Source organism: Sceloporus occidentalis, unplaced genomic scaffold (genome assembly GCF_023333645.1).
Source record: "Sceloporus occidentalis isolate IW3139 unplaced genomic scaffold, rSceOcc1.0.p SCAF_88, whole genome shotgun sequence".
In the NCBI taxonomy this organism is placed as follows: domain Eukaryota; kingdom Metazoa; phylum Chordata; class Lepidosauria; order Squamata; family Phrynosomatidae; genus Sceloporus; species Sceloporus occidentalis.
The window spans coordinates 3,512,889-3,535,929 of record NW_028317068.1 but is presented as its reverse complement, the minus strand read 5'-3'; the positions used below and the strand labels follow the sequence as shown (position 1 = coordinate 3,535,929).

General features: G+C 37.9%; 1 protein-coding gene across 1 annotated transcript in view; it reads left to right on the top strand.

Annotated features, from left to right (window-relative positions):
- LOC149284805 (protein 4.1-like) overlaps window positions 1-23,041 on the top strand; it is a 54,352-nt gene that overhangs the window by 11,700 nt on the left and 19,611 nt on the right. Inside the window, exons 3-11 of the mRNA XM_089496218.1 lie at window positions 367-471; window positions 2,229-2,271; window positions 8,050-8,125; window positions 14,387-14,605; window positions 15,444-15,531; window positions 15,859-16,011; window positions 17,722-17,819; window positions 18,844-19,016; window positions 21,969-22,135. Of these exons, the coding sequence (XP_089352344.1) occupies window positions 367-471; window positions 2,229-2,271; window positions 8,050-8,125; window positions 14,387-14,605; window positions 15,444-15,531; window positions 15,859-16,011; window positions 17,722-17,819; window positions 18,844-19,016; window positions 21,969-22,135 (1,122 nt within the window). The remainder of the gene's footprint in view (window positions 1-366; window positions 472-2,228; window positions 2,272-8,049; window positions 8,126-14,386; window positions 14,606-15,443; window positions 15,532-15,858; window positions 16,012-17,721; window positions 17,820-18,843; window positions 19,017-21,968; window positions 22,136-23,041) is intronic.

The following is a 23,041-nucleotide window of genomic DNA, read 5'->3' as shown; positions in this document are numbered from 1 at the left end:
TGATTTGTTCTAAAGTATTGTGCCTTATGCATGCAAGAAGTACTTTCGTTTTATGTCGCAAAATTGCTGCAATACAAGGTTAGAGGGAAATTTCTTCCTTGGGTTCTCTGATTTGAAGATTTTGGGTCACTGTCGGAACCATTTTTGCATGTTTAGGCAACTTTAACACCCTGCCTGTTTTTATTGATTTTCAATATTTTTCCTTGAGGCAGATATGTGTTGGACAGCATATAACATGTTTAATTAAATGTTGAGGGACACTACTGCTAATCACCTGAAACAGGGCATACTTCATTGTAGTTTTTCACCTTGTGTCTATAATGAATGGCTGCAGTGAAAGTGATGTCTTATCTCTTCTTTTATCAGAAACGGGCAAAAGGACAAGTGTTGTTTGACAAAGTCTGCGACCATCTCAACTTACTGGAAACTGACTACTTTGGATTGACCTACCGAGATAACGCTGATCAGAAGGTAAACTATGATTAATTCATATAGCACAATCGTATTCTTCAGCAGTTTTGGTTGATACAACTAGAATGCCAACATAAGAATATAGTAATTTAGGTTAAAAAAAATAAAATAAAAAAAATATTCAATAAAGTTCTGCCTTGCTGTGGATCGAAAAGAAGGCAAAGACTTCACATTGAAGGAATTTCCAATTGTGCCTCCAAAATGGCAATCTAGTTTCTCACTGGATCAGCAAGTTATAACCCTGCATATTCTTCTTTGCTAAAAATTAATCCCCCCCCAACTTTTTTTTTGCCATTTTCTATGTTTAGTGTACTAGACAAATTATACATTGTTTTTTCAAACATTGATATGGCTTTTTTCTTAAAACCACGTTGTTTGTATAGTCTGTCCATTTTAATATGTAAAAAAAACAAAAAAAAAACTTACGCATCTCTGAGATATATAATCTGTAAAATTTCAAGTTTGCTGACTGCATTTATAACTAGGCTTCTCAAGGATACGTTTGCCTTCTCACCAGAGAGATGTTTTTAATATTTGAAATGCAGTTGTTCATTTCAGTTAAAGATCAGTGTTCTCCAATATTTATCTAAATATTAACATTGCATGTACAGAGTGAAATGTCTTTCTATTAATTGATTTTGACACATGCTCCTCGAACAGATCAAAACAACTCTGCAGGTTAGTTAGTTCCTCCTAGTACATCCAAGGCAAAGTCTCTCTAGATGTGAAGACCTCGCTGTCTGCATGAGTAAAAGCAGGAATGGGCAGCTTCTAGCTTATTTCTTTTGCTGTTATATGCTTTTATACAACCTACAGCATTTCTGTTCATGTTGCTCAAATAGCGATTTTAATTTTTATTTTTTATTTTTTTTTTATTACTTTGCCAGGGGAAGCTGCAAACTATTTCACATTTGAATATGACACATTTTAATGCTTCAGTGCTTTTTTGTGTGAGATGACAGAATGCCGCTTGACATTTTTTTATTTGTTTTATTTATATTTATCATAAGATGAACCAAATAACACATCCCCTTATACTGGCCTTTCCCCAATAACATTCTTTTGGCACCAGTTCACTCTGATTCAAATTTTCCTGTTCTGGCTGTTCTTTTGTAGATTAAAATGTCTTCGTTTTGTGACCTCGTGTCCAAGTTGTATTGAACGCTGAAAGATGTTTTTTTCGTTCTCTGTTCAGCCAGTACAGTGACCCATTTATGAGCCAGCTGTTGTGTTAGATTGCAGCTGCAGTGCGTATTAGCTGAATGCCAGGCACTCTTGTGTGTACGTAGCCATAGGAGTCCCCCACCCGAGACACAATGCCAAATGTACCAGAAGATGGGGTTCCAAGCAAACATTGACATCCGTATTATGAAAATAATTCTTAGCCACGTCACAGCCATCCCAGCATTCCTGCTATATTTATATATATATATATATATATATATGTTGCCTATGTCACTAATGGACAAAGCATTTTTGGGGGAATTATGTAAGCATAGGGCAGATTAGGGTTGTAGGATTAAATTTTTGTCAGTAGTCATGTAGCAAAGATTTATGTGACATGCTGTATAGAGTGAGACTTTTTCGTAAATTGGGATACAAGTATTATCAAACGAGGTGTGATTACCCCTATAAATTGTGGTGTACTTGTGCCTACATAGGGGTCCTGAGTAATGTAGAGGAATATTTATAAAGCACATATACCCAGTTGCTGCACTGTCTGAGTGGTGTTCTTTCTGCTTTTCATCTCATTGCAGAACTGGCTGGATCCTGCAAAAGAAATCAAGAGGCAAATTAGAAGTAAGTACTTCCTCACGCCTTATCTCTGCATCCTAAAGCTATGAAGGTTTGTGATTGTTATTAATTTACCAATCAAGGAACACTTGTAAATTAGGAACAGATGTAGACCAGTTCAGGATGTCTGAATTTTCCCCTCTTACTTGAGGCAGGATGCAGTAGGTTTGATAATAGGATGTAAATTGAGCAGGACAGACTTTCATTGTGTGAAAGGGAAGTAATTTTATTCAGTATTAAGAAAATGCCCCCTCTCCCAAGAACTAAAAACACACAAGCATGTAATATTAATTACAGCTATGTGGTTTATTCTGAATGGTACAAGGTTCTGCATACACATTATATTAACTCATTGATTCTGACATTACACCAAGTGGATTAAACATGTATCTCCACAACCCCATTGATGCTTACCATTCTAAGCACAGGAATTCGATAATTACTGGAAAGGTACCTGTTTGCTACCCCTGCTTTATTCACATGCCATTTGTATGTCCTCCTTTGACTTTCTCATGAAAAATGTTTGTGTAGAATAAGTTCAAAAGTGTCCGTATTATACAGTTGTGTGAAAAAAGTACACCCTACTAAGTTCATTTCAATGATTTTACATATTATGACATAACAATCATCTGTTTCTTAGCAGGTCTAAAAATTAGGTAAATACAACTTCAGATGAACAACACATGACATATTACAATTATTCAACAAAAATAAAGCAAAAGTGGGGAAGCCATGTGTAAAAAACTAGTTACACTGTATAATTTGATAGCTTGTAGAACCACCTTCAGCAGCAATAACTTGAAGTAATTGTTCTCTATGTGACTATCAGTCTTTCGCATTGTTGTAGAGGACGTTGTTGCTTCAGTTTATTGAGGTTTGCGGGCATTTGTTTATCTCTGTTAAGGTCCCACCACAGCATTTCAGTTGAATTGAGATCTGGACTTTGACTGGGCTAATGAAACACCTGGATTATTTTCTTTCAGCCATTCTGTTGTAGATTTGCTGGTGTGCTTGGAATCATTGTCCTGTTGCATGACCCAGTTTCTGCCAAGCTTTAGCTGTTGGACATATGGCCTCCCAATTGACTCTAGAATACTTTGATATATATAGAGGAGTTCCTGGTCGACTCGATGACTGCAAGGTTCCCAGGTCCTGTGGCTGCAAAACAGCCCAAATTATCACCCCTCCACCATTGTGCTTGACAGTTGGTATGAGGTGTTTCCTGCTAAGAAACAGATGATTGTTATTTTGTCCTGATATATAAAACCAAAGAATTTAAAGAGGGTGTACTTTTTTTTTCACACGACTGTAAATGGTCTCGGCTATATAATAAGGTATTCAGTTATGTATTCAGTAGTTTGTTTATATATTCAAAAAATTCGCTGGAATGCTTAAGGTGGCACAGAAACCTCTACTGGATTTTTTGACAAAGCTATTTGTGAGGAATCCAGTGATATTGGTCTCGGGGACAATTATTTCCCCCATCATTTGTGAAGTAATCATAGGGAATCTGAGACAATAACAGGGAAACTGGCAGAATAATCTGTACAATAAATTTAAGTTTTTATTTATTATTTTCACCTAGTAATGGGTTTCAATTTGTAACAAGGAAGTTTTTTGGAGGAAAAGTCAGAATATTTACACGTTACTAGTCAGTGTTTTTTGGTTCTCATAAGAAACTATAGCTTCCTCCAATTTGTACACATGGATAGGTGTCAGCTGTGTCAGGCCCCCCCAAAAAATAATGAAGGTGGGGTGGTTTTGTACTAACCTATTTTATATCCTAGCTTTATTTCATATATTGTATATTCCCATTATAGTCCTTTGTTGGCAATCTATATACTGTAGATTCTTATTTTTTGTCGTCACTAAATGTTTGAAACTCCTTGGCTCCTACTCCATCTGAACAGAAAAAAAAGAATAAAGACAATGGAATGAGTCATCATGGGACCATGTGGTATATTTTAAAATGTGAATTTGCTATCCTAGGGTTTGTTTGAAATGTCCATTATAATCTATTGCACGTCTTGTTTTGGTTGTGTGGGCAAGATATGTTTTCAAAGAGAGGTGAAAAGTAGAATAAGGCAGTGCCTCTTTTGTACTTTGAGTAGACTCTTTTCCTACATACCCTATTCTTTATACACAGACAGTGTGGTGGAACCATGCCAGATTCACATACTCTCATCTGGAAGAAATTTGGGAACAGACTTCATATCTGGCTTGTGGGGCTGAACTTATGTTATTTCAAACAAGGCAGAGTAAACAAACTATAAGCGAATTGTTCACACAGCCTTTTTTCTTGCTGTATATAGTAATCATCAGGATGTCAAAATTTGTAAAGACTTTCTTGCCTAGAAGAATACATATTTTGCTACATACATAGTAAACAAATGTTGCCATTTTGCAGCTGCTGACAATTCTGTACACTACCTTTCAAACGTTTGGGGTCACTTTATGGAAAACATGGAAATCTCTAGTTGTGTAACATAATTGCACAAAAGTTTTCTAATGATCAATTAGCCTTTTAATCTTAAACATGGATTAGCGAACACAACGTGCCATTGAAGCACATGAGTGATGGCTGTTGAAAAAGGGCCTCTGTATGCCTGTGAAGATATTCCATTAAAAATAAACAGTAGCCATTTACAACATTCATCTACACTGTATTTCTGACACATTTGATACTTTAAGGGACAAAAATTTAGCTTGTCTTTCAAAAACAATGACATCTTCAAATGACCCAAAAGTCTTGAACGTTAGAATTTTTGTAAATTTTTGCTATGGCTAATACAGCCACATTGTAGCATATTTTTGCTGTCTACAATTTCCTATGCCTGTATGTACTGTTTGATTTTTGTTTTGACCCCTTTGTCAAAAGCAATGACATCAACGTGTGAAATTTTAGCTTCATCTGTTCTCCCTTATCCTATGTATTTTCAGACTTCTTTAATCTTACAAATGAAATTGCATTTATGACGGTTTTTTAAACATTCAATGTAAGTGGTAAATGTTGTTCCTACGTTCAGTTGTCTCTCTCTTGTTCCATACTTTTGCTGTTACCGATTCAAAGTCAGGGCTTTTACAAATACTGGCAGATATGCAGTAAGTGATATTGTACTCATTTATTCCCATGGTGTTATACCATTATCTTCCCTGTAATCCAAATCTATTTACTCACAAAATCCTGCCACTTTAACTGGTGAAGCATTTCAACCTCCATATGTGGTAAATGTATATTGTCAGTGGGTTACCTAGCTATACGTGCTTAGTATATTTTGTGATGGAAGATATGTGATGAAAGAGTGGGAAAACGTAACAATGTAAAGTTTTTATTTAGCAACTACATGGCTGGCGTAAGGGTGCTTTGATGCCATTTGTAATATCAATATTTAAATTATTACCTTGCATGCTGTGCCACAGGACTTCATGGTTGCTTCCACTTGTTGAGAATTAGTTTTTCAAGTAGCATATAGGATCATTGGTAGTTTAGTAATTGGGAGAAAAGTAGAAATACATAATAAAATTGGATTTCTGTGACAAGTATTTCATACATATCCCAAGCAACCATATGACTATAATGGTCATTCATGATTGTTTCAAACGTTCATCAGTTTTTGTCAGAATTAAAGACCCAAAGTACCCATCTGTTCAGAGAATTGTTTAACGTACCCCTTAATGTTTTGCAACTGACCCTGTAAAATAGGACCTTATTTCCATCCCATCTTTCCATTTTTTTCTGTGAGTTTTGGCCAGTTGATGTTCTTTACAATCATTTCCCACCTTGTAATTACTCTATGGAATAGGCAAGCATGATTTGTGATGTCGGAAATATTGAATTTGATGGGGGAATGATTTGGCCCATCTAGTCCACCCAATTGTTCATGTGATATTCTAAAACCCACTGGTAAAAGGTAAATGAACATTTTGGTTTGCTTTATGGATTTCTGTACACCGGTACCACAATATCTCTGAACCCTAAACAAATGTTGACCTTTGGCCTGTAGATCCTTTGTGTTTTTTAGCTAATGATATTGTACAAGACCTTCTAAGGGCTACATCTATCCCAAGAACTGACCGTTAGCAAGCCTCAATTAGAATCGTTATGAACAAGTTATGTTATCACCAAATAGAATTAACATTGTATTTAGTAACGCATGTTATGATGTGTTCATTTAAACACCTTAAAACCGCTCCTAACCCAGGTGTCTTAGTACCGTATTAGCTCGAAAAATACCCCTCGTCTTATAATCGGGGTCGTCTTATAATCAGACCTCAAATAGGTCTGACTATGAGACTAAGATCCAGATCCCCCGCAACGCTGCAGGGGACCTGGATCCTCCTGTCTCTGCCCCCCCCCCCCAACTTACCGGTGCTTCTGAGTCCCGGGTGTGTAGCCGGGGCAGCGTGTAGACGTCTATGCGATTCGCGTAGACCACTTCCGCTGCAGCCGGAAGGAGGTGCAGACCTTCCCCGGCTGTCAGAGTTCCCCTCACCGGGGCTGATCTCTGACAGCCGGGGAAGGTCTGCGCGAGAGTGGCATATAGGGGTATAAGGCATTTCTGGAGGCAGAGTGGCACATAGGGGGTCAAAAGGCATATCATGGGGCACAGTGGCATATAGAGGGTTAAAAGGGTGCAAACTTTCCCTTATTTTGCTACTAAAATACCAAAATGTATAGTTATGTTTTTCCCCACAAAGCCTGTGAGTTTTTTGGATGTCATAGACATCTGTTTTTGTTCATTGTATTTATGGCTTTGTGAGGCATTATTTGGGCCCTGAATGTAACATTGCAGTAGAGCTTCAACAGTAAGGGATTGTCCGTACTTGGGGGTAAAGCATTATGTTCCATAGTGTGTTGGCCATGAATCGTATTGATTGTTTACTGTTTTAGCGCTTGCATTCCTGCCATTTGAGAATGCAATCTAATACTATTTCTTGTGCTGTCTGGACAAATTCTTGACATTTTCTTCATTACTTTAAACAGCAGATGACCTTAAAGGCTATAAATACTTTCAAACTAAATGAGTTCCGCACCTTCATTGCCCTTATTTTAACTGGTTCTATGGACAAAGAGTGTATTGATGGTGGTTTTTATGAAGACCTTCTTTTCATTCACTTATCAATGGTTTCCCTTTAAGCTAACCATATACTGATGTGTTGTGTTATGAAAGTTGCTAACATACTTTCAGTAGGAAGTTCTGCTGATGTTTTTGTCCATAAAACGTATGTTTCATATGTCTTGGCTTGTGTTTCTAACTATAAATATGGCCATTTTTAGTGGATAAACAAAAGTTTCTTCAGAAAAATCAAACTGGAGTAAACACTGCATTAAGATATGCAATATATTAGTACAAGAACCAAAAGTAATTTATATTGTTAGATTTACTACAGTGACCACTTTTGGTTCACATAATACTGGTGTTTGAAACGATGTATGACTAAAGTAAGAAAGAACCGAGAAAGGAGCCCCAGCATTTGGTGTTTCGCCTTGGGCCTGTTGTTTTTGATATTTTTTTTTGTTTTTAGGATTTTGGAAGATGTTCGGTAATATTGATATTTCCAAGTTTGTATGTTATAAAAGCATTTATTTTGTCACATTGAGATTGTTAGTACAAGAGCAGGTCAGGATGGTCGAGTGGTCTAAGAGATTGTTAGTAGAAAATTACTTTAAAATTTTTGCAGACACTTGGCAGCTTTTTACATACAATTTTTTACAAATTGTGTTCTCCTGAACCATCGACAAAAAAAGTGAACTTCTTTAAAATTTCAACTTTTGTATTTTAGGCTCTCCGTGGTTATTTTCCTTTAACGTGAAGTTCTATCCTCCTGATCCTTCTCAGTTAACAGAAGACATAACAAGGTAACTTGTGACATTATTGTATGTGACCACACAACTGAACCCTGTTTAAAATATCTAGATCATTTAGCTCACCGCCTAGGGCTGAGTATCTTGTTCTGGTTCTACCCTATCATAAATACTGGCGTACTCCAAGTGGAGAAAGTAGGGATGGGAGAGATATGTTTCTAATAGTACTGACCCTTCAACGAAATACAATTGAATAATAAACACATTCTTAAACCTTGAAATTATGTACAGTATTTTTATTACAAAAAAGCTCTTGAGGAGAGGATAGAAACTAATTTTGATATCTTGAAATGGCACAACATCATTGCTATGCTTCAGGATAAAACTATTGCATATTGTTGATTTTAATGTAACACTATTATCTTCTGGTGCTTTATAAATAAACATGACAGCTCAGTATTCAATTACCTAGTTCTCTGTTGTGAAAAAGTACCCTGCATTCTGGTACAGAGTGAGAATAGGGCCCTGCTCTTGCAAGCTCATGATCAATTGAAGAGGAAATAAGACAGTAAGTGAGCACTGCGTGAGTGAGTAAGATGTGAGCACCTCTGTGTTGGTCCAGCAAGTGTCACTGGCAGATTCTTTAGACATAGTTCAGGGCATTGGGAGACAAGGTTGTATGCTCCCCTGGATAGGGGGTTTTAACCCCTTCAGGACCGGGATTTTGATACTAAGGTGTCGCTAAAGGACCGGAGCCGTTTTTGTGTTTTTGCTATGTCTTTCTTCAACTGTAATTTCTCTCTTATCAATTAGTGCACCCACACAAATCATATATTGTTTTTTTCAGCACAAGTAGGGCTTTCATTTGAAACCATATTAAGCTGGGTAGTACATTGTTTTGTTTGAAATAAACTGGAAAAAGTGGAGAAAAAAATGAAAACAGTTTTGTATACATACAAATTGTACACACATTGAACCAATGGGAAAAAATTATCCCAAATATATTCATTAACTTGTCCTTATTTGGAAACCACCCAATAAAGCCAAGATTTTCATCTGTTTTGACCAGTATAGGGCAAATATTGCAAGGCATGCATCACGTTTTTAAAATTTTATTTTTTTCAAATTTGGCATGGTAGTCTAATAACTGCAATAGTTGTCACTGATACTCATTATCCCCCCAAAATTATATGTTTATGAATAGTAGATAAGTCAAGGAGTACAACTAGAGTCATTTTGACACTTTTCAAACAGGGATTTTATCGCCAATTGCTGCCAAATTTTGAGGTATTTTTATATTTTTGGGGTTTTTTTTTTGCATATGTTGCAATGTTGCTTTAGATTTCATATTATATTTTGTATAGAATAGGTGCAACTGCAGAAAAAAACACCAAATTGTGTTCACCAACAAGGCCTCACATGCATGGTTCATGCATTTTTTGAGGAAGCTATGAGGGCAAAACAGGAACATGCGCATTTTAGTTTTCAAATTTGGAATTTTCAGAAATTGGTTTACTGGGCCCATATCCCATTTGGGAGATTTTGGAAGTCCCCCACTATAAATTACCCTATAAAAGTATATATTTATGAACAGCAGACAAGTCAAGGTATTCAACTAGGGTAATTTTGACAGTTTTCAGGCAGCCATTTCTTCATTGATATCTGCCAAAGTTCACAGAAAATTTATTTTATTGCGTTTTTAACGAATACATTTCAATGTTGCAATTTATTTCTTGCACAGCATAAGTGCAACAATGGAAGAAAACACCACATTTTGTTTACCAACATCCCCCGGTTCCAACAAGGCCTCACATGCATGGTTCATGCATTTTTTGAGGAAGCTATGAGGGCAAAACTGGAACATGCGCATTTCAATTTTTAAACATTTTAAACTTTTTTAAATATTTTTTTTTTTTATCAGATTACTTGTAAGTGACAGGTTTAGGCTGCTGACATCAATCAGGGAGACCGATCAGTAATCAGTGACTTAAAATGTCACTGACGAGTGATCGGGTAATAATTATGGTTTTTTTTATTATTAATAATTTGTGTTTTTTCATAATTACCCTAGATGACCCTTCTCTCTTTGTAGGGCAGGGTCATCCATGGGCTGCCACAATGATCTGATCACTCCTATTGGCCAGGAGTGATCTGATCATCATCAGCCCAGCATTTGACCTGGAAGCACCCTGGACTTTCAGGTCAGTGCTGTTATTTTTTTAATTTATTTATTTTATAATTTTTTAATTTTATTTATATATATTTTTTTTACTTTTTTTTTAACTCTTTAAATGCTGATGCTCCATTGAAGCACAGCATTGACTGATATTTAGCCCCTAATATTAACCCCTGCAATGCTGCGATGGAGGTCATACACAATCGCAGCATTGAAGGGGTTAATTGAGCAAGAGGGGGGGGTAGGGGTTAATTGAGCAAGGGAGGGGTTGGGGGCTGGTCTCCACACTCATGTGGAGACCAAAGAACCCTGTCTCCCTGTCCCTGAAGCTGCCTCTGGCAGCTGGGACACAATCTCCCATAGACTGGAGATTGCAGGGGAGGAGTCTCTTTGATCAGTCCTACAGGACTGATCAAAGGGCTTGTGGGGGCTCGTTTTTGCTGTTGCTGGTCTGCCTGGGCTTCCATAAAAAACGAGAATTTAACCCTTCAATGCCGCGATCGCATTGCGCTAATGCTGCACTGACACTCTCATGGAGCGATCAGGCAGCAGGGGGGTGTTGTGTCAGGTCCCCACACTTGTGTGGGGACCCAATCAACACACCTCCCCCTTCCCTGAAGCTGCCTGTGGCAGCTGAAAACGTGATTGCAGGTTTTTCTGCAATCGCGGGTTCAGCCTACAGAATCACTCCGTGGGAGTGATCGTAGGCTTGGGGGCGGGCTTAGAGAGGCTGTGCTGGTCTGCCCAGACTCCTGGGCAGACAGCAGCAGCAGTGCCCCGCGATCACCGCGATTGTGGCGATGTGGGGGCAGTTTTTGGGGATGACGTACCTGGTACGTCCCGGTCTACCTGTGACCTGTGACCTGTGACCAGGAAGTACCAGGTACGTCCCGGACCTGAAGGGGTTAAAGTGACTGTTAGTTTAAAATAGGAGAAAGTATGACAATACTCCATAATTCCAGAAAAGTGGTGAAATACTGAATACGCAAGTGGAAAGAAGTAATGTCAGTAGAAGATAGAATCAAGGCACAGGATTAATGAAGGAGACGGTTATAAGAGCATGGATTGAGGGAGGGGGTTCAAACCTATTATGGGCTCTATAGATCAGATTAGGGAGTTTGTATTTTACTCTGGAGGGTATAGGGAGCCAATGGAGTGACTGGCACAGTCAGTTGAAGAGCAGGAAAACTGGCAGCAAAAAGGCTCAATAAGAATACCGAACAATTTTTTAATAGAAACTCCTTATCTTATATTTCTAACAAACTGTCCTAATATTTAGGAAGATATTTGCTAAAATAATTATTTTGACAGAGGGTTTAACCATGTTAGTGTTACAGTGTCACACCCTCAAGGGTCAATATTTTGACAATTTATTATGGGCTGTGCAAAAATGAGAGGAACTCCTACAATAGGTATTTGTGAAATGCTCTTGTATCGTTTTTACTGGATTTTTAGAAATGTTTGAGCAGTTGCGTTTGGTCTTTATGTAAGCCTGACAAAAGCTTAAATTAGAATTGAGAATGAAATATTTTAAGTGAATACCAGTAGTGTCTCATTTTGCCGTTACATGCATCTGGATTAATCCATGGACAGATACTCTAAGTAGGTTTTTGTTTTGTGTTTTAATGGTTTTGGATCAGAAGAGGCACAGCCATACTGAGGCAACCGTAGCATGTTTTTTCTTTATTTTTTATGTAGTACTGTAGCATCAAGGACATTTTTTTCAGATACCTTGTTGATTCATAATAGGACTTACTGTTAGCTCCCTCTTGCTCACTGGCCCGGAAGCAGTAATAAAGTTGCCTAAAACACTATGGAAGATGACATGTTCTAAGTGCGCTGTCCAAAAAGCTTTTACAAATGTAGAATATATAGATGACACGTGCAGAAAATGCAATTTGTACTCAATACATCCATAGTTGCTATATGCACAACAGTCCAAAAAGTCAGTCGCCCAAATTTGTTAAATCAGACCAGCCCTTTGTGCCCTTGCCCCAGGCCCACTTTACAAGTCCTACCCTGTCCATCTCAATAAATAATGGGGTATATTTTTCACAATAGGTCAAGGAAGTCCACTCTGTGCTGTCATGGTCTTAGTCCACAATTTATGAAATCCTAACTGTAGTTTGCATAAACCTTGGGTTTACGGTCAGAGACCTAGACAAGCAAGTCACTATAGTGGCTATATAGATGATAGCATACTTCCTCTTTTTTTTCCATAAAGATAATAACACTTCTGCACCATGTAGGGATGAGGTGTTAATATTTTCATTGGCTACCCTTGGTTTGGATTTGTTGCATTTACCATATCAACACTCATGAATATCCAAGTTTTTTAAAATGCTTGTTTTGATCTGACACAGGGAATGTAAATCAATCAACAGTGTGTAAAAATATGGCCAATTGTTATTCTCAGTTACAGCACATTCAGATCCATGGAAACTTAATGGTGCGTTGGAATCTACAATTGTTTTATATTCAAATAACCTTTTACCCAGGGGCGTACCTAGAGTATTTGGCACCCGGGGCGGATCCTGTAAGTGGCACCCCCCCACCAAATGTAAAGACATCTACAAAATTATGTTAAGAATATTTATTGCACCAATTTGTAAACTGTATGTCAACTGTAAACAACAAGAAATCTGAAAAAATAAATTAATAACTTATAAGTAAAATAAATAAGTTTAAATAACATTTACTGAACATATAATAGTGCTTTCTTTAATAACCCTCCAAAAAAACAGCGTCCACATTGCCCACATAGAACCTGACCAGCACCCAAATTACACACACATAGGACGTGCCATCTTTGCCCCCAAACAGCCCAGCATGAGTTAGCATTGTTCCCAAACAGCCGAGTGTACGCCATCTTTGTCCCATAAACACGCTGCCTGTGCCATCTTTGTCCCATAAAAAGCCTGCCTGTGCCATTTTTGTCCCATAAACACCCTGCTTATACCATCTTTGCCTTTTTGACAAATCAACTATACACCTATGATTAACACAAACACTTTTACAGTCACTCACTAATTCACTTTCATTCACACAATTCATTCACACAATCATTTATTCTTTCACACAAATTATTTACACATATTCATTGATGCATTCTCACAAATTCATTAATTCTCTCACTCATTCAAACAATTCATCCACACATTAATCCATTCATTTTCACTCTCTCATTCTGACTCTTTATTTCAATATTCTTGCTACCCTCCTTTCTCCCTATCTACCCATTCTCACCCCCTTCTGCCCTATCTACCCCTTCTCACTCCCTTCTCCCTATCTACCCTCTCCCCCCTTTGAAGTTCACTTACCTTTCAGGAGTCCTGCGGTGGGGGTGCAAGGCCTCTGTCTCCCAGCTCTGCCACTGTATGGAACAGTATAGAGTGATGGGAGTTATGATGTACTTTAGAGCATAATTATATAATGAAAAAGACACTGGAAATGGTACAGCATAACACCCATCACTCTCACACATTTACCAATCCACATTTACCAATCCACAGATTCCACACATACCAATCCACAGATTCCACATTTACCAATCCACAGTTACCAATCCACAGATTCCACACATACCAATCCACATTTACCAATCCACAGATTCCACACATACCAATCCACTCACTGTCACTCTCACTGAATGATTTCCTACCTTTTCTCTTTTCTTCTTACAGCAGTAAGCGCCTTTTCTTCCTCTTCTTCTGTCTTCTTCGCTCCTCTTCTGTCTTCTTCCGGTTCAGAGGGCACGGACGGCGGTGGGCGCGGCTTCAGTGTTGTGCGCCGGGATCTGACAACCAACCCCGGCGCACAGCAGCAGTTGCCGCATGGATCGCGAGGGAGCGGTATCGGAGGTGTTTAACAGACCTCCGGCTCCCTTGAGTGATTTTAAGCCGGTTCAAGGCCTCCGATACCGCTCCCTTGCGAGCCTTCTCCTCCAGCGGCGGACATTACTGTCCGTCTCTGGAGGGGTGCCGGCAAGTTGGCACCCCCCTGATGAGCGGCACCCGGTGCGGACCGCCCCGCCCCCCGCTAGGTACGCTACTGCTTTTACCTTTATTTTGCATTTTAGTTTCAGTTTGTAAATAACACTCTAATTCTGGAGCTTATTTTCCAAATTAACCTTTTTGCAGATATTTCCTGTGCCTTCAGCTCCGTCAGGATATCGCATCTGGCCGTCTACCGTGCTCTTTTGTGACTCATGCACTGCTTGGATCCTACACTTTGCAAGCTGAGCTTGGAGATTATGATGCAGATGAGCACAGCATTGATTATATCAGCGACTTTCAGTTTGCACCCAATCAGACAAAGGAAATGGAAGACAAGGTTGTGGAGCTGCACAAAACACACAGGTCTGATGTAGCGAAAATATTGGATTGTTTAAAGCTTCAACATAGTTTGGTTATTCTTTGCTTAATTGTATGCAGCCAGTTGGAGTTGGGCTGCCATCAGAACTTTTGTTAATCTATGGTGAGTTAAGGCATCCCTCACACCTGCATAACCTTCTCAATTTTTAACATGCCCCCTGCTTATTTTGTGTTTCTTTTATCTCACCATTTGTAACTTTCAGGCCTAATTATCTTTTATTGCCAGTTCCTTTTTTAATTCCCATTTTCTTTCATCCAGTTACTATTACCATTTCATCCATTAGGCTCAATTTACTTAGCTCCCTGTGAAAGACTTGTAGCACACGCAATAGTTTCCAAGCAGGGGGAGAGCATCAGAGGTTGATACCTTCACGTGCTTGTCTTTTGTTATCTTTCAAAGATGTTGCTGCACAATGTGCTACTGACCCAAGATCACCATTAGGTCAAGGGCAATTTGAGTGAAAGTACCACCCTTTAAGTAAACTTGGATTGGCTTCACATGTTGGCTTGTAATGTGTTATTAAAGATATAATCAGATACACACTTTTAACAATGTCTGTGTATATGTCTCTATATGAATGTGTTTATATATTGATAGTTTAAAATATAAAGGTGAATTCGCTGTAGTAGTATTTCAAAACTTGTTGCCAGAGACATGCATTTAATGCAATAAAACAGTTGTGAACCTGTGTGCCAGATGTAGATTGAGAGGCATATTTAGTATGATGAAAGTTACAAGATACAACTGCTGTTGTACCCAGACTAATATCTGTAATATAATCATTAATACTTTCTATGGCGTTACTGTTTGTTTCCAATACAGAGGCCTGACTCCAGCCCAAGCTGATATCCAGTTTCTAGAAAATGCCAAGAAGCTGTCAATGTATGGTGTGGATCTGCACCATGCCAAGGTATGTGCATCAGTCATTATTGATGTGTCTAATGTTTGTTTGTAACATATTGTATACATATTTAAAGAAAAAGCCCTGTCAGTGATTTGCCCTTGGCTTTCCTAGCACCTTAGGTAAACTGGTTCCAATGGCCCCTCTTGCACGTACATAATGCTATTAGGTTAGTATTGGTGGCCATAGTTGCCTTTAATATATAACTGTCTTTGTCGGTAAAAGTTGAGCAACAAACTGACACTTTTCAAAGCACTTCTGACTTCCTACACACTATAGACTGATAATTTCGATTGCTGTTAATGTACAACGAAATGGAATATTCTTTATTTTTAGGACTCTGAAGCTGTGGATATCATGCTTGGTGTATGTGCAAATGGGCTTCTTATTTATAAGGATAGACTCAGAATAAACCGTTTTGCTTGGCCTAAGATCCTGAAAATCTCCTACAAACGCAGCAACTTTTACATTAAAGTGAGACCTGGAGAGGTAAGAATAAAAGCATTGCTAAAAAACCAGATTTTTCTATGTATATATCTCTCTGTACATATAAAGAACTTATAAATGTGAAAATTGTTGATCTCGCTGCATAATCTTAAAGTAAAGTCCAGGAGGATTAGACCTGTGCTGAAAGTGTTTGGTGTGGATAGTGTTTTATGGTAGGGTGGTTTGAGGGGCTATTGGATAATGTTAACTGCGTGGGGATAAGACTATGCGAGAGAGGATAGAGGAAAAAAAAAAGACTTTATTTAAGAGAGGATAAAACAAAAGAGGGGATAGAAGACAAAAATATCCATGCACATTATTTCAATTACGAGAGAGACTGCACATGAGCTAGTAGTTCAATAACTACCAGCCTTGAGTCCACTAAGCATAACTATTGCAGCTTTTATTGACATAACCTATGCTCGTGGTGTAAAAACATGCATTATATAATGAAATATATATGATGAGCAGCCCAGCTATTCTATTGTTTTCATGCAGAATTGATTTTATACATGAAAACAATCTTTGGAAGCCAATTGAAAAAACACATTTTATTTCAAGGCTTTCTTTTAACAAAAATATGCAATCTGCCCCCCCCCCCCCAAAAAAGGAAATACTGTGAGATCATTTTTTTTCATGTTCATATGGAAAATTACTTAGTGAACCCAACCAGAAGTTTCCACTAGCCTAGCTTTCATATGTCAACTTTGCTTTTCCTTTCTTAATCCGTATCTGGACCTTTTGGGTGTTAAAATTACTTTTGTTTGTCTCCATAGCAACATATTTTTCCCTCAGGCTGACATTTTCTATGTTAAACCACTAGGGGACGACATATGCTATGTTTATATAATGAAAATAGTTCACTCTACATGGGATGTAGATTCTAATTTCAGTTCGCAAACGGGGGGAAAAAAAAGTTACTTTCCCATTCACGGCATCTAAAATGTTTAAATATATATATATATATATATATATATATATGTATATATATATATGTATATGTATGGACATTTCATAAACTGGTGTTAGTAGCTCTTACTGAGTATGTTCTTGGTTTGGTTGGTATTGTTCATTATATTATTAGTGTGAGGTATTACTATTTTGGAGCAGTAAAGTTTCCATCCCTACTTTTAAAGTGAACTTGTGGATTCATTGGTAGGTTTGTTCGATACCCCCTAGAAAATCATTCTTTGTTTTGTAGTAGCATAATGACTTATTGTATAGGTAGTGGGCATCTATCCCTATCACATATCCAGATGTTTACTCTCTGTAGCATCTGCAGATAAGTTTTTTTAGGTTGTTCCTGCATACAGAACAACCTAGAACTGGAAGAGGATACATGTTGTTGGCCTTATATGTGTTTCATCTAATAGTATGGAGTAATAACATTGTAGCAGAATTACCACATAATTACCTTAGTTAATATGGACATGTATGTGAGAATTTGAGTGTCTAGGGTAAATCCTTATGTCCAACCACATAGTATTTCAACACTGGACTGAACTTCCTGTGCATGACTATTAAGCATTTCTTATAGGAAGTGATAATATAGAAATTATGGTTAAGACAATATTATGCTGGAACTCTAAGCAACGAAAGATTATTTAGTGATACAGATTCAGTGTGTTAACACGGCATGTTAGACATCTGAAATGTGTCCAACAATTAACTAGTTCAGGAACACTTGATTTGTTTTTTTGGGTCTTTTTTCAGCTGGAACAGTTTGAGAGCACTATTGGGTTTAAACTGCCAAACCATCGAGCTGCAAAGAGGCTGTGGAAAGTGTGTGTGGAACATCATACATTTTATAGGTAACTCTCGGTAGCCCTGTGTGCCATCTTGTATATTATAAAAATGCTCTCTGTTTAAAATTAACATCAAGAGAATGGAGACCAGATTTTTCTTTGAGACAAATACAAAACTGTTTTATGGAGGGCAGAAATTATGGTAATGTTTATATGGTAATGTATGGTAGCAATAATAAAGATAATATAATAATAATAGCATGCATTTTCTATTTACTTCACAAATCACAAATGAAGGAGAACAACTAAACTGAGAACACAGACGCTCAATAGCCTGCCGTATGGTGCGTCTCTGCTCAGTCAGGGCATTTGCCTTGCATTTTGGTTGTGCAGAGGCTGTGTGGATGTCAGAGATTTTTCCTCTGTAATGGCACAACTAAGCTAAAACTTGAAACGAGCAGAGATGCACCATAGGGTAGACTATTAAGCTGCTGTCCGTTTCTCCGTTGAGATATTTTCATCATACGTTTCACATGGTTTTCTTTTTAAAATGCATCCAAAACACCCAATTTACATATCATGGGGTATATTCAGTAAACCTCAAATGCAGTCAACTTAAGTTTTCAGAGCGAACGAGTTAGCAAAAAAGTCCAACTTGCATATTAACTAATACAACCTAATTCTCCTGCTTCACATTAACCTCTTCACAACCGTTGGCAAACCTGATTAAAAACACTCCCACCTCACCACAGTTGCTGACCACTCCATGACTGGACAGGTGAGTCTCCACTTCCATGCCTGTGATTGCTTCTACAGCCAATGAAAGGAAGGGATACAGTCAGGCAGGGACAGATCCAGAACCTGGCCTTGTGAGGGGCACTCACCCTAACACACCCCAAGACACATGCACATCCAGACACTCCCACTAATATATACGCAGACAGACACTGCACACTAACACACATGTCCAAACACTACCAACCAGACACACTTCATAGAACTTTAATAAAGTAACTGTCTATGGGGGGGGCAACCAGCAACATATATTAAAGGCAATTTCTTTTGGTTTATTTCTGTTCTTGTTTTGTAGACTGTCCTCTCCAGAGCAACCTCCAAAGGCCAGGTTCTTGACCTTGGGCTCCAAATTCCGTTACAGCGGCCGCACACAGGCCCAGACACGAGAGGCTAGCACAAGGATAGACAGACCTGCTCCCTATTTTGAACGCACCTCCAGCAAACGTGTCTCCAGAAGCCTGGATGGAGGTAACAACAATTAAGAGGGCTACTGATTTAGATAGATTTAAGATTTGGTTAGTGCAAAATAAAGATAATGGTAAACAATACATGCTATTTATGGTATAATGATGGAAGTAGCATCTGAGTTAAGCAATACATGAAATAAACTTCACTGGTTTTCAGTTTTTGTTTTACTCCTTTACTGATTTTAATCAATGTATTGGCCCATAATTTGAATAGCATGACAATCTAAAACACACTAGGGTAGAAGCTAGATAAAAGATATTTATTGAAACTATGCATGTAGAATTTGTTTAGCCTCTGATGAAATTATGAGCACATAGAGCGTTTTTTATTGAAATTCTCCACTTATATTTGCCTACAAACACATCTTTCCTCCTGCAATATTGTTCAGCAAAGGATAAGTAAGCTTTAAGTTGTCCTTTGTAGTGTTAATATTTTATTGTGTTGCTCTTCTCCAACAAAAAAAGACTGGGATTATGTGTACTTTGGTGCCCCTTTCTGGACAATTATTGTTACTGAAAGACTGTTAGAGCCATTTTTACTGCTACTCTAGACCGGTGATGCGTATATTTGTCATAACTTCCAACCTCTTAAACATATTCAATTTGCATAAGTTTAGGAACAGTGCAAGTCCGGTCAGCAGGAATTTTTGTCTGCATTTCTAGATGTGTGCTAAAAATTAAATGGGACTTGGAATTATAAAAAATAAAGTCTTAAAATTTACAAACACTTATACAGTGTAGTGACAGCTTGGATGCAGGAAACTAAGGCCTCTCACAGTTGAAAAGTACCGTATTTGCTCGATTATGAGACACGTTTTTTTCCAGAACAAATGCTCTGAAAAATACCCCTCGTCTTATATTCAAGGTCGTCCTTCTAATCAGACCTCACATAGAGGTCTGACTACAAGACCAAGATCCACATCCCCCACAGTGCTGCAGGGGACCTGGATCCTCCTCTCTGGCAGCTGGTGGAGGTCTTTGCCATAAGCACAGACAACCTCCCGTGCTGCCGGCACTTCTGCCTGCGTCACATGACCTTCCGGTACCGGTAAGTGCCAGCAGCAGCGGATGTTGTCTGTGCGCATTGCACAGAGGTTCACCGGCTGCCACCACTACACACCAAGGAATCTGAAGCACAGGGAGAAGTCTAGGGAAGCACTGGTAAGTCGGGGGAGGGTAAGAGTGGCATATGGGGGGATAGGTCTTTCTGGAGGCAAAGTGGCGTATCGTGGATTAAAAGGAATATCGGCGAGGCAGAGTGGCGTATAGGGGGTTAAAAGGAATATCAGGGAGGCAGAGTGGCATATAGGGGGTTAAAAGGAATATCAGGGGGGCAGAGTGGCATATAGGGGGTATAAGGCATAACTGGGGGCAGGTTGGCAAATAAAGGGAAATAAAAACAAAAAAATGCATTTTTCTCAATCCAGTTTTTATTAAATATGAAAAATTTACATGTGAATTACCGTATTTGCTCGATTATAAGACGACCCCCCCCCCAAAAATCTGAATATTAATTTAGGAAAAAAAGAAAAAGCCTGAACATAAGACGACACTATAGGAAAAAAGTTTTACTAGTAAATATGAATTCATGTTTTTTTCATATTTAACAAAAGCTATAATTGAAAAAAAAAAATAAAATAAAAAATAAAATGCACATCGGCCCCCAAGCTTGCCACTCTGCCCCCAGAAATGCCTTATACCCCTATATGCCACTCTGGGATATAGGGGTTAAAAGTAGGGATGCACCAAAATGAAAATTATGGACCGAAACTGATAATTCAGGATTCACTTGGCCGAAACCAAACCGAAAATGACCCCCCCCTCCTTAAAAAAAAAAATCAATACTTTTAATAAAAGTAAGTAACACGCCAAAATGGGACAAAAAATGCAATAACAATATTAATTATTAATATATATATATATATATATATAATTAACAGCAATCGCACTGCTATCATGCCCAGGCAACCAGTACATGCTAGAACCTGGGCATGATAGGAGTGTGATTTCAATAACAATATTATTTATATGATTGTTAGCAGCAATCACAGTCCTATCATGAAAAGTCAGCCAGTACATGTTGGAATCTAGATATGCCTGTGCATGATAGGAGTGTGATTGCTGTTAATTATATATATATATATATGTATATATATATATTGTTGTTGTGTTTTTTTTTCTCCAATTTTGGTGTGTCACTTTTTGGTGGGATTAACACACCAAAAAAATCATTAACAATAACAAATATTATATATACCGTATATCTGAACTGCAGATCTCTCAATCACAGTAGTGGGGTACCTTAGGGATCTGTACTCTGATCTATCCTCCTTTTATAATTTTATTAGTGATAGTGCTGAAGGTCTTGATGGGAAGGTATTTTGCAACAGGGTTGATGTTACTAGAGGGATAAGCCAAATGGCAAATGACTTGGGTAAATTATAAAAAAACAATCAGAGCTGATGGTTAATGTGTAAGATAATGCACCTAGGCCATAAAAGCTCAAGGGCAGAGTATAGAATATTCAATACTGTCCTAACCTCAACATCTGAGGAAAGGAATTTAGGGTATTAGCAGTAGAAAGACCTCTCACTTGCTACTGTTTAGGGTCCGGGGTAAAGAGGCAGATTCTCAGGGTCACACATTAGGGAACTGACTCCTATTCTACACTGCTTTGATTATGTACAAGTTTCCCAATTGATGATATTGGTATCAGTGTGTTATGGTTGATATCTCTGCTGGGATACATGTGACTCAAGTGTATCTCAAAATAACGACAGGTAAAGGTTTCCATGAGGACCGGTATTAGAATCTTTTAGTTAACACATTTGGCGAGTGAATACAGAGAATGTTGACTATGGGAAATCACAGGGTTAGTATTTCAAGAGTCTCAGGGTCAACTCATTTAGGCAATTTCCAGGTATGATTAAAGTTATTTCTGTTCTGTCACCAGCTCCTATTGGTAACATCTCAGACCAGAGCCTGCTAAAAGAGCCCCAGGTCATTGAGGCAGGTAGTGCTGTTGATGGAAGGATTTTGAGCACAGAAGCTTTTGTGCAAGAAAGCATGAATGGTGCTTCATCTCCAGAGTCTGAGGAGGCACAACTGAAAGATACAAAGGTAAGGAGAAAGTGCAAGTCAGAAGTGATTGTCATATGAAATTTATATTGCGTTTGAGGAATTCTCGATCCCCATGTTGGATGTAATGGCTGCTTTACTGTTTTGTCTGATGTGCTATATGCTGAAATATGTTTCCATTACAGATCGCCAAGCTGTTTCTAGAGCTCTTAATAAGTCAATGTAACCCTTCTATGTATATGTTTATATCAGTTGCATTAGTGTGGGGAAGAAGGGTATTTGATATGAGGGTGCATATAATAAATGAAATCCAAAACCATTATATTATTAATAAAACCACATACTTTATGTATGTATACATTTGTATTATAATATTAGATACACAATTAACTGATCTTTACTGCTGTACATGTTTTCCACTACATGTAGCAGAGTTATGCAATAGTAAAATACTGCAAATCAAATATTTAAAAACATATTTTAAAATATTTAAAACTTTTTAGGAAACGCTTAATTCCACTCTAAATAGCTTAACTTTAATGAGCATATTGTTAAAATGAACAAAAACACAGAGAAAAAAAATCTCATCTTATTGTTTGAATTGATTTTACAACTACCAAATTACTTCTCCTCTTACCGTACCTTTTTTATAAATAAATATGTAGATGGATGTCATAAATAAGTCCTGCCCAATAGCTGTAAGTTTTACAAAGCATCCAGTTGTGGAATTCTATTGCAAGTGATAGTGATGCTATGTGGCTGCTGAGCTACTATGTTCATGTCCAAAGTCTGCATTTACTGTGCCTCGCATAGCATGGCTTCGGAATCTCTCTGTTTACCTATATCTGTCTTTGAAAGATAAATACATTTGCATTCTGAACATTAGGATTATATCAGATTCACAATAGTGTCACATTAAAGGTATTTTGACCCCATTTTCATTGTGCT